This window comes from Paroedura picta, chromosome 16 (genome assembly GCF_049243985.1).
Source record: "Paroedura picta isolate Pp20150507F chromosome 16, Ppicta_v3.0, whole genome shotgun sequence".
NCBI classification, from domain to species: domain Eukaryota; kingdom Metazoa; phylum Chordata; class Lepidosauria; order Squamata; family Gekkonidae; genus Paroedura; species Paroedura picta.
This window is the reverse complement of record NC_135384.1, coordinates 24,049,167-24,061,695: the sequence shown is the minus strand read 5'-3', so window position 1 is coordinate 24,061,695 and position 12,529 is coordinate 24,049,167. Positions and strand designations below refer to the sequence as shown.

At 46.0% G+C, this 12,529-nt stretch overlaps 1 protein-coding gene across 2 annotated transcripts in view; it reads left to right on the top strand.

Annotated features, from left to right (window-relative positions):
* GPR179 (G protein-coupled receptor 179) overlaps nucleotides 1-12,529 on the top strand; it is a 52,157-nt gene that overhangs the window by 23,383 nt on the left and 16,245 nt on the right. Inside the window, exons 3-6 of one of the 2 annotated variants that reach the window (XM_077314384.1) lie at nucleotides 10,172-10,286; nucleotides 10,550-10,773; nucleotides 11,305-11,373; nucleotides 12,309-12,418. In XM_077314384.1, coding sequence (XP_077170499.1) covers nucleotides 10,172-10,286; nucleotides 10,550-10,773; nucleotides 11,305-11,373; nucleotides 12,309-12,418 — 518 coding nt within the window. Of the gene's footprint in view, nucleotides 1-10,171; nucleotides 10,287-10,549; nucleotides 10,774-11,304; nucleotides 11,374-12,308; nucleotides 12,419-12,529 lie in introns of those variants that run through there. The other variant, XM_077314385.1, reaches the window with a different exon arrangement.

Here is a 12,529-nt window from a genome sequence, read left to right as displayed (position 1 = left end):
TGACATAAAAGAAGTTAGTAAGTAAGTGAGGGAGTGAGGGAGGGAGGGGGAGAGAGAGAAAGAGAGAGGGAGGGAGGGAGGGAGGGAGGGAGGGAGAGAGAGAGAGAGAAAGAGAGAGAGAGAAAGAGAGAAAGAGGGAGGGAGGGAAGGAAGGAAGGAAGGAAGGAAGGAAGGAAGGAAGGAAGGAAGGAAGGAAGGAAGGAAGGAAGGAAGGAAGGAAGGAAGGAAGGAAGGAAGGAAGGAAGGAAGGAAGGAAGGAAGGAAGGGGAGAATGGAGGAAGGAAGGAAGGAAGGAAGGAAGGAAGGAAGGAAGGAAGGAAGGAAGGAAGGAAGGAAGGAAGGGGAGAATGGAGGAAGGAAGGAAGGAAGGAAGGAAGGAAGGAAGGAAGGAAGGAAGGAAGGAAGGAAGGAAGGAAGGAAGGAAGGAAGGAAGGGGAGAATGGAGGAAGGAAGGAAGGAAGGAAGGAAGGAAGGAAGGAAATAAATGGAGAAGGGAAGGAAGGAAAGAAGGGAAGGAAGGACAAATGAGAAGAAACTCTGTTGGCAAAGACTACACTTCTCAGGCACAGTGCCAACATCAAATGGGATGAAAAACAGCTTATATCTTCCTAAGGAAGCTATAGACCTACATTTTGAATGAAAGCTGGATATTCGGGGGGGAGGGGACTAATCCACTTCTAAGGGAGCATTGCCCCTAAATGCCCTCTGGTGGGTATGGGCCTCATCCTGTTCCATGTATGCACCATCACAAGGAATCTTGCGGCCCTTTAAAAAATGACTAAATTGTTTGTGTCCGAAGATGTCACGAGCCAGCGTCCACACTGAGAGATGTGCGCACGCACACAGAGTTGTCATATACCCATGTTCTCTTTTGGTAATTAAGAATCATTATTATACCGCGGTGCTTCATTTCGTTTTGCCGCCCTCCTGGAGCCAGTCCAAAAGAAATCCCGCCGAGCCAATAAAGCTGAGAATAAAGACAGAAGGTCCAGGTAATCCACCAAAGCGAGGTTGGGGGAATAGGTACCTGTATTTATGCATCTATATTTGTCATTTAAGGACATCATTGATGAAGAATTTCAAAGCGGGCGTTTGATACTCGGGACCTCATTTTGGCGTTCCTATATATTACGTTTCAAATAAAGAAGACAGATAAAGAATATTTATAAGACTGGACTTTTTATTGTACAGTGGATTCCCCAGATCTTCTCCCTCTACTCTTGCCCTCCTGGAGTTGGCAACCAGCCTGAAAAGGGGGTGGGCGAGGTGGGACAGGGATTACAAAGTAAAAGTTGACTGGTTCCATCATCACATTGTGATACAACCCTCCTTCCAAGACAGCTGTTTTCTCCAGTGAAACTGGTCTTGACATCTGGAGCTCAGTTGTAATCGCAGGCCGTCTCCAGGAGCCGCCAGGAGGTTGGCAGCTCTAGCCTCTTCACGTTTCAAACCCAAGGCTTACAGCACCATCCTACGAGGACTTAGACTGGAGTCACTCTGCACAGGATGGCACTGAAAGTATCCCATAGAAAGGAAAGTTTCAAAAGCTAGAAGTCACTGCATGACATTCAGCTGTGTTTATAAATATCCCCGCACAGACTTTCACCTGTCCTTTGGTTCTCTGCTTCCTGTGGCTATGAAACCCGCCTTGGAATATCTTGATTCACCTCTGCTGACACCTCTCCCCACGGTCCTCCTTGCTTCCTCTGCCCCGTATCTGACATAAGGTGGTGGAGGGGGGCATGTCTCTGGGCCTCTGGCATTGAACGCCCAGCCAGCTTAGCAGAGGGTGCTCATTTTGTGCTCACATTTGCTGTCCTCTTGGCAGGAGTCGCTTCTCGGGGGATTAGTGCGCTTTGCAGCATTAGCGATCCATTTAGGTTTTAGGGGAACGGGGATTTGGCCATCCAACATTCGGCTTTGATAATACTTCCGTGTTTAACCACTGGTGTCCAGAAAAAGAACGGGCTGGTGGCAAGGAGGAACTGGGGCAGGCAGGAAAGGGGCCTTGGAAGGAGAGCCCTTGGCCGTGCTCTTGTCCAGGGAAAGGTGAAGTCAAGGTCGGCTGGACCAAGACACCGCTTGGATTATCCTCGTCACTTAATCTGAACTGGGGCTCATAGTCAAAATCTCTCTGGTGAAAGGTCGTGGCTCAGTGGTAGAGCATCTGGCTGGCAGGCGGAAGAACCCAGGTTCATTCGGCAACAACTCCAGATAAAAAGATCAAGTGGCAAAAGGATGTAGGGAGGAAAGGCAGCCCAGGAGAGCTTGATCTTCTCAGATCTCACAAGCAAAGCCAGACTGGGACTTGGAAGGGAGACCACCAAGGAGGTCTCTGCAGAGGAAGGCCATGGCCAACCACCTCTGCTTCTCACTCGGCCTTGAAAGACCCATCCTGGGGATGCCATAAGTTGTCCAACTTGACAGCACTTTAAATATGCAGCGGGGGATGTGAAAGACCATCCCCTGAGATCCCAGAGAGATGCTTCCTCTTGGAGCCAACAACACTGACCTTGATAGACCAATGGCCAGAGAGCTTCCTAAAGCAGCTTCATGCATTCTGTCTTATAGTGATGGGCTTGGAGTTAGTGGTCAAGGCCCAGCTGTCTCTGCAGAAGACAGGATCAGCCCCCAGCATTACTCGTTCCAAGATCTCTAGATGCCGTGGCTGGGAAAATCTTTTCCGTGCTTGAGAGCCCCTGCCAATCACAGCTATCTCTCTAGAATTACTGTCATGGAAGAAGCTGGTTTCGCCATATGGAGTGTAAATACATCAATCTCATGAGGAAATAAAACATGTCCAAATACGAACAAAATTCATCTTAAACAACTGCTACAGATGCGTGACGACTCACAAGAGCCTCGGCTTGAATGCATTTGGTTCATGTTCAAGGTGTCCATGGGCCACGCTGTGGCAACACAACTTTGCATGTGGAAAAGGCCAAGTTGCCATCAAATTGTGCAACCCTGCACAGTTTCAAGGCAAGGGGCATTCCAAGGTGGTCTGCCGTTGCCTTCCTCTGTCTGGAATTCCTTGGTGGTCTCCCATCCAAATACTAAGGAGGGTCAACCCCACAACTCCCCAGATCAGATGAGATTGGGCTATCCAGGCCATACAGGTGAGGTCATAACAGAACTGCCCATCTAAAATTACCATCAATTAGAAGGACCAAGAGTCAGGCTAAACTGCTGTTAAGTTTCAAGAATTTTTCACTGATTCATTATGAGAGTTTTAATTGGTGAACTAAGCAATAAAAATCAAGGCAAGCTGGACGTGGTTAAACAAGAAATGAGAAGACTGAACATCGACATTTTAGGAATCAGTGAACTAAAATGGACAGGAATGGGTGAATTTAATTCAGATGACCATCAGGTATACTACTGTGGACAAGAATCTCGCAGAAGAAATGGAGTAGCATTCATAATCAATAAGAGAGTAGGAAAAGCAGTCTTGGGATACAATCCCCAAAATGACAGAATGATCTCAGTTCGAATCCAAGGCAAACCATTCAACATCACAGTGATCCAGGTCTACGCCCCAACCACTGCTGCTGAAGAGGATGAAGTTGATCAGTTCTATGAAGCCCTACAACACCTTCTAGAAGCAACGCCCAAAAATGATGTGCTTATCATCATGGGGGATTGGAATGCTAAAGTAGGAAGCCAAAAGATAACCGGGATAACAGGCAAGTTTGGCCTTGGAGTACAAAATGAAGCAGGGCACAGGCTGGTAGAATTTTGTCAAGAGAATACAATGGTCATAGCAAACACTCTTTTCCAGCAACCCAAGAGACGACTCTACACATGGACATCACCAGACGGTCAACACAGAAATCAGATTGACTATGTGCTCTGCAGCCAAAGATGGAAAAGTTCTATCCAGTCAATAAAAACAAGACCAGGAGCTGATTGTGGTTCAGATCATGAGCTTCTTGTTGCAAAATTTAGGCTTAAATTGAAGAAAGTAGGGAAAAGCACTAGGCCACTCAGGTATGAACTAAATCATATCCCTGACGAATACACAGTGGAGGTGACAAATAGATTTAAGGAATTAGATCTGATAGACAGAGTGCCTGAAGAACTATGGACGGAGGTTTGCAACATTGTACAAGAGGTAGCAACTAAAACCATCCCAAAGAAAAAGAAATGCAAGAAATCAAAATGGCTGTCTGAGGAAGCTTTACAAATAGCTAAGGAGAGAAGGGAAGTGAAAGGCAAGGGAGAAAGAGAAAGATACACCCAATTGAATGCAGAATTCCAGAGAAAAGCTAGAAGAGATAAGAATGCCTTCTTAAATGAACAGTGCAAACAAATAGAAGAAAACAATAGAATGGGGAGGACCAGAGATCTTTTCAAGAAAATTGGAGATATGAAGAGAACGTTTCATGCAAAGATGGGTATGATAAGGGACCAAAATGGTAGGGACCTCACAGAAGCAGAAGAGATCAAACAAAGGTGGCAAAATTATACAGAAGAACTATACAAGAGCGAGCTTAACATCCCTGATGACCACAATGGGGTAGTTACTGACCTGGAGCCAGACATCCTGGAATGTGAAGTCAAATGGGCCTTAGGAAGTCTGAGCAACAATAAAGCTAGTGGTAGTGACAGCATTCCAGTTGAACTATTCAAAATCTTAAAGGACGATGCAGTAAAAGTACTACACTCAATATGCCAGCAAATTTGGAAAACTCAACAATGGCCACAGGATTGGAAAAGGTCAGTTTACATTCCAATCCCAAAGAAGGGCAATGCCAAAGAATGTTCAAACTACCGCACCATCGCACTAATTTCTCATGCTAGCAAAGTTATGCTCAAAATCCTACAAGCTAGGCTCCAGCAATATGTGGACCGAGAACTTCCAGAAGTACAGGCAGGATTTCGAAGAGGCAGAGGAACTAGAGATCAAATTGCCAACATACGCTGGATCATGGAGAAAGCTAGGGAGTACCAGAAGAACGTCTACTTCTGCTTCATTGACTATGCTAAAGCCTTTGATTGTGTGGAGCACAACAAATTGTGGCAAGTTCTTAAAGAGATGGGAATACCAGAGCATCTTATTTGTCTCTTGAGAAATTTATATGCAGGTCAAGAAGCAACAGTGAGAACTGAACATGGAATCACTGACTGGTTCAAAATTGAGAAAGGAGTTCGGCAAGGCTGTATACTGTCGCCTTGCCTATTTAACTTGTATGCAGAGCACATCATGAGAAATGCGGGATTAGAGGAGTCACAAATTGGGATCAAGATTGCAGGGAGAAATATCAACAACCTCAGATATGCAGATGATACCACTCTAATGGCAGAAAGTGAAGAGGAACTAAAGAGCCTGTTGATGCGGGTGAAGGAGGAGAGTGCCAAAGTTGGCTTGAAACTCAACATCAAGAAAACAAAGATCATGGCATCCGGCCCTCTCAATTCCTGGCAAATAGAAGGGGAAAAAATGGAGATAGTGACAGATTTTATTTTCCTGGGCTCCAAGATCACTGCAGATGGGGACTGCAGCAAAGAAATTAAAAGACGCTTGCTCCTGGGGAGGAAAGCTATGGCAAATCTAGACAGCATCCTAAAAAGCAGAGACATCACCCTGCCAACAAAAGTGCGTTTAGTCAAGGCTATGGTATTCCCAGTCGCAATGTATGGCTGCGAAAGTTGGACCATAAGGAAGGCCGAGCGTCAAAGAATTGAGGCTTTTGAACTCTGGTGCTGGAGAAGACTCTTGCGAGTCCCTTGGACTGCAAGGCGAACAAACCGGTCAGTCCTAGAGGAGATCAGCCCTGACTGCTCTTTAGAAGGCCAGATCCTGAAGATGAAACTCAAATATTTTGGCCACCTCATGAGAAGGAAGGACTCCCTGGAGAAGAGCCTAATGCTGGGAGGGATCGAGGGCAAAAGAAGAAGGGGACGACAGAGAATGAGGTGGATGGATGGAGTCACTGAAGCAGTAGGTGCAAACTTAAATGGACTCCGGGGAATGGTAGAGGACAGGAAGGCCTGGAGGATCATTGTCCATGGGGTCGCGATGGGTCGGACACGACTTCGCACATAACAACAACAAAGCAATAAAACCCCCTTCAAGGATCGCTGCCTTGTTGTGGCAAGGGGGCTTGTGTAGTTCAGTGAAGCTATGAGCTATACCGTGCAGGGCCACCCAAGACGGACAGGTCATAGCTGAGAGCTCTGACAAAAGGTGATCCACTGGAGAAGGCAATGGCAAACCACTCCAGTATCTTTGCCATGAAAACTCTATGGACAGTTCCAATAGGCATAACGATATGACGCTGGAAGATGAGCCCCTCAGGTCGGAAGGTGTCCAATATGCTACTGGGGATGAGCAGACGGCTAGTACGAGTAGCGCCAGAATGAATGAAGCGGCTGGGCCAAAGCCGAAAGGACGCTCAGTTGTGGAAGTAACTGGTGGCGAAAAGACAGTCCGATGCTGTAAAGATTTTTATTCCATAGGAACCTGGAACGTCAGATCCATGAATCAAGGCAAGCTGGACGTGGTTAAACAAGAAATGAGAAGACTGAACATCGACATTTTAGGAATCAGTGAACTAAAATGGACAGGAATGGGTGAATTTAATTCAGATGACCATCAGGTATACTACTGTGGACAAGAATCTCGCAGAAGAAATGGAGTAGCATTCATAATCAATAAGAGAGTAGGAAAAGCAGTCTTGGGATACAATCCCCAAAATGACAGAATGATCTCAGTTCGAATCCAAGGCAAACCATTCAACATCACAGTGATCCAGGTCTACGCCCCAACCACTGCTGCTGAAGAGGATGAAGTTGATCAGTTCTATGAAGCCCTACAACACCTTCTAGAAGCAACGCCCAAAAATGATGTGCTTATCATCATGGGGGATTGGAATGCTAAAGTAGGAAGCCAAAAGATAACCGGGATAACAGGCAAGTTTGGCCTTGGAGTACAAAATGAAGCAGGGCACAGGCTGGTAGAATTTTGTCAAGAGAATACAATGGTCATAGCAAACACTCTTTTCCAGCAACCCAAGAGACGACTCTACACATGGACATCACCAGACGGTCAACACAGAAATCAGATTGACTATGTGCTTTGCAGCCAAAGATGGAAAAGTTCTATCCAGTCAATAAAAACAAGACCAGGAGCTGATTGTGGTTCAGATCATGAGCTTCTTGTTGCAAAATTTAGGCTTAAATTGAAGAAAGTAGGGAAAAGCACTAGGACACTCAGGTATGAACTAAACCATATCCCTGACGAATACACAGTGGAGGTGACAAATAGATTTAAGGAATTAGATCTGATAGACAGAGTGCCTGAAGAACTATGGACGGAGGTTCGCAACATTGTACAAGAGGTAGCAACTAAAACCATCCCAAAGAAAAAGAAATGCAAGAAATCAAAATGGCTGTCTGAGGAAGCTTTACAAATAGCTAAGGAGAGAAGGGAAGTGAAAGGCAAGGGAGAAAGAGAAAGATACACCCAATTGAATGCAGAATTCCAGAGAAAAGCTAGAAGAGATAAGAATGCCTTCTTAAATGAACAGTGCAAACAAATAGAAGAAAACAATAGAATGGGGAGGACCAGAGATCTTTTCAAGAAAATTGGAGATATGAAGAGAACGTTTCATGCAAAGATGGGTATGATAAGGGACCAAAATGGTAGGGACCTCACAGAAGCAGAAGAGATCAAACAAAGGTGGCAAAATTATACAGAAGAACTATACAAGAGCGAGCTTAACATCCCTGATGACCACAATGGGGTAGTTACTGACCTGGAGCCAGACATCCTGGAATGTGAAGTCAAATGGGCCTTAGGAAGTCTGAGCAACAATAAAGCTAGTGGTAGTGACAGCATTCCAGTTGAACTATTCAAAATCTTAAAGGGCGATGCAGTAAAAGTGCTACACTCAATATGCCAGCAAATTTGGAAAACTCAGCAATGGCCACAGGATTGGAAAAGGTCAGTTTACATTCCAATCCCAAAGAAGGGCAATGCCAAAGAATGTTCAAACTACCGCACCATCGCACTAATTTCTCATGCTAGCAAAGTTATGCTCAAAATCCTACAAGCTAGGCTCCAGCAATATGTGGACCGAGAACTTCCAGAAGTACAGGCAGGATTTCGAAGAGGCAGAGGAACTAGAGATCAAATTGCCAACATACGCTGGATCATGGAGAAAGCTAGGGAGTACCAGAAGAACGTCTACTTCTGCTTCATTGACTATGCTAAAGCCTTTGATTGTGTGGAGCACAACAAATTGTGGCAAGTTCTTAAAGAGATGGGAATACCAGAGCATCTTATTTGTCTCTTGAGAAATGTATATGCAGGTCAAGAAGCAACAGTGAGAACTGAACATGGAATCACTGACTGGTTCAAAATTGAGAAAGGAGTTCGGCAAGGCTGTATACTGTCGCCTTGCCTATTTAACTTGTATGCAGAGCACATCATGAGAAATGCGGGATTAGAGGAGTCACAAATTGGGATGAAGATTGCAGGGAGAAATATCAACAACCTCAGATATGCAGATGATACCACTCTAATGGCAGAAAGTGAAGAGGAACTAAAGAGCCTGTTGATGCGGGTGAAGGAGGAGAGTGCCAAAGTTGGCTTGAAACTCAACATCAAGAAAACAAAGATCATGGCATCCGGCCCTCTCAATTCCTGGCAAATAGAAGGGGAAGAAATGGAGATAGTGACAGATTTTATTTTCCTGGGCTCCAAGATCACTGCAGATGGGGACTGCAGCAAAGAAATTAAAAGACGCTTGCTCCTGGGGAGGAAAGCTATGGCAAATCTAGACAGCATCCTAAAAAACAGAGACATCACCCTGCCAACAAAAGTGCGTTTAGTCAAGGCTATGGTCTTCCCAGTTGCAATGTATGGCTGCGAAAGTTGGACCATAAGGAAGGCTGAGCGTCAAAGAATTGAGGCTTTTGAACTCTGGTGCTGGAGAAGACTCTTGCGAGTCCCTTGGACTGCAAGGCGAACAAACCAGTCAGTCCTAGAGGAGATCAGCCCTGACTGCTCCTTAGAAGGCCAGATCCTGAAGATGAAACTCAAATATTTTGGCCACCTCATGAGAAGGAAGGACTCCCCGGAGAAGAGCCTAATGCTGGGAGTGATTGAGGGCAAAAGAAGAAGGGGACGACAGAGAATGAGGTGGCTGGATGGAGTCACTGAAGCAGTAGGTGCAAACTTAAATGGACTCCGGGGAATGGTAGAGGACAGGAAGGCCTGGAGGATCATTGTCCATGGGGTCGCGATGGGTCGGACACGACTTCGCACATAACAACAACAAAGCAATAAAATATTTTTCCAGAATATTGTTAACAAATATGCACATTTTACTTCTTGGTTCATTGATTAAAACTCTCCAAGCTTCCCCAACCAAGCGGGAAGGAGAGAGCGTAGAACGCATTCTGTTTCAATTTGGGGGGAAAGAAAGAAGAAGATTCAGGTTCAAATTGATCTGAATTTAGCAGGATTGACAAGGGGGGATTTAAATCTGCCCCTTCAAACCTTTAGCCTGAGATTCTGAATGGAGGCTTCCTCACAAATATTTATTGGTGTGCGAAAAGCGTTCTGCACATGCTCGCAGGCACACGTTCCTTAAGGCGTGCGAGATACCTTGCAATTCATTAGTGGGCAGAAAAAATACGGAATTTTAGTCTGGCCGGCAATTTTTCTCTTGATGCTCCCTTCCCAGGGCCCCAGCTTCTGAGGTAAATCCCCTCCTGAAAAATGAGGTGGCCACGCCAAAGTAATGTCTGAACCTTACAAGAAGGAAGGAAGGAAGGAAGGAAGGAAGGAAGGAAGGAAGGAAGGAAGGAAGGAAGGAAGGAAGGAAGATGTAAGTGCAGAACCAGCCCTGATCTTGATGAACCAATCGTCTGATTCTGTATAAGGCAGCATCATGTGTGTTGATTAGTTGAGAACAGCTACAACAGGACTGTGACTAGCCCAGCATCACCCAGCTGGCTGCATGTGGAGGAGTGGAGAATCAAAACTGGCTCCACAAATTAGACGCTGCCACTCTTAAACACTACACCAAACTGGCTTTTAGACTTTAAGGAGTCACAGGACTTGCTGTTCAGAATACACAACACAGGGCAGTCCTACTGTGCCTAGCCATGTATCTGAACAAAAGAGAGGCCTAATATAAATTTCTCTTCCTCCTTTTAGTGCGTCCTACAAGAGAACCAGGGCTTTATCCTCGGAAGATACCTTTGCTCCTGTAAACCAGGTTTCTACCGGCCAAGTCAGCCCTTCTACTCTTCCTCCAGTAATGGCCAGTCTGGTAGGTAGTGGCATTATCTATTTCCCCTATAGCATCTCCTACAATAGGGATCCCCCAGCACGGTGCCTTTATTCTTTGTGTTAGGGACTCGCAACTAAATGGGCAGGTTGGTGAGCCTATGACCAGGCACAAGAACGAAGGAAGAAAAACTTTCCTCCCTCCTTCTTTCTTGTTGATCTTGTACAATTTTTTTACCTGTAATTGGGGAGTCTGGGAACCACTTTTTAAATCTATGGCTGATCCCAATTCCCTTCTTCCCCCAGGGAAAAGTTCATCCCAATATGCAAGCCAGTATGGGACCATGGATTCTGGGAGTTTACTGGAGTGCCGCCCCTGTCAGGAGGGATGTACCACCTGCGTTGATGACATGCCATGCCTAATCAAAGAAGATTGGTCTCTGAGGGCCGCCATCCTGGCTTTCCAGGCCTTCTGCATGCTGGCCGTCTTCCTCAGCATGCTGATCTCCTACCACTTCAGGAAGAGCAAGGTAAGGGGGCCGTGGCTGAATGCTACAGAGCTAGCTAGGCATGCCAAAAGTCCCAAGTTGAATCCCCGCCAACCTCCAGCTAAATGGAGCAGGAAGAAGGGGATGGGAAACATCTTTGCCCAAGACCCTGGAGAGCTGCTGCCAATCTGAGTAGATAAGACTTACTTCGCATTGTGCAGGGGGTTGGACTAGATGACCCTGGAGGTCCCTTCCAACTTTATGATTCTATGATTCTAACCAGTGTTCTTTGACCCAGTATTAGGCTGTGTCATGTGTAAAGCAGTGTTGCTGACCTCTAGATTAGTAGGCTAGTAGCCATTGATAAAGCCATTCTCCATGAATCTATCTAATCCCCATTTCAAGCTGCTTATTCCTGCGGCCATCACTACATCCTCTGGCAGCAAAGTCCGCATTTTAGCCATTCTCTCATGGGCTCTTCACCACTAACGTCTCCTTTGCATAAACCCCAGATACACTATTTTGGGTAGCCCTGAGTTGTACCATGTTTCCCATTTATCTCTGTTCTTCTAGAGGATCCGGGCTTCAGGAGTTATTCTTCTGGAGACGATACTCTTTGGCTCGCTCCTTCTTTACTTTCCCGTGAGTATCTGCACTGGACCATGAGTTGTTTTCTCTAGGTTTACACCAGAACTATTTCAGAGGCTTGACACAACCTAGTTACAAGTGATCTGGCATTCTCTGGAGGAAATGACCAGTACATATTGCTGATGTAAATTTTGGGTCACCGAGACAGCCTAGAAAATAACCTTATCCAATCTTCCATTTCCCTGCTGAATGGGCCACTGTGCTTTCCTGTTGTTTTCTTGTGGAAAGGGCCAGACTGGAAAGCCATCTGTCTTTTAAATATATGCATGTAGATTAATATTATTTGGGGGGGGGGGGGAAAGGAAGGTTAGAAGACAAATGGTTGTGGTAGGAAGGGGGAAATCAAGTATTTAAAACGGTGACATATAGACAATGGAACAGAGTTGTCCTCTCTTGTCCCAGAGGGACGGGCCAGAACCAATGGGATGAAATTAATTCAAAAGAAATTCCATCTCAACATCCGGAAGAAGTTCCTGACAGCCAGAGTGGTTTCTCAGTGGAACAGGCTTCCTCGGGACGTGGTGGGTTCTCCATCTTTGGAGATTTTTAAGCAGAGGCTAGATAGCAATCTGACAGAGAGGCTGATTCTGTGAAGGCTCAAGGGGGTGGCAGGTTACAGTGGGTGAGCGAGAGGGTTGTGAGTGTCCTACATAGTGCAGGGGGTTGATGACCCAAGAGGTCCCTTCCAACTCTAGGATTCTAGGATTCTATGAAATGGTGCCTTTTCTTGCTGGAGAAAGCACTCCGGGAATCAGCTGCCAGTACTCAGGGCCTCCCGAGAACCGCTAGACCGCAAACGCTGGCAGGGGCTCATGGGAATTGTAGTCCACGGACATCTGGAGGACCACAGGTTGACTACCCCTGCGCTAGACTGACCGGCTGAAAAGATCACCAACCGCAATCCTTTTCTGACCTCTATTTCCCTGCAGGTGTTCATCCTCTACTTCAAGCCAAGCATCTTTCGCTGCATCGTCCTGCGCTGGGTGCGGATGCTGGGTTTTGCCATTGTGTATGGAACGATCACGCTCAAATTGTACAGGTAAGAAAATGGGGGGGGTTAGGCTTGGGGTATTTGGCTAATATAGCAGACTGCCCGGTCATAAAAGCATGCTATGGAGTGCAGTGAATAAATCTCCCGTCCCGAGACGTA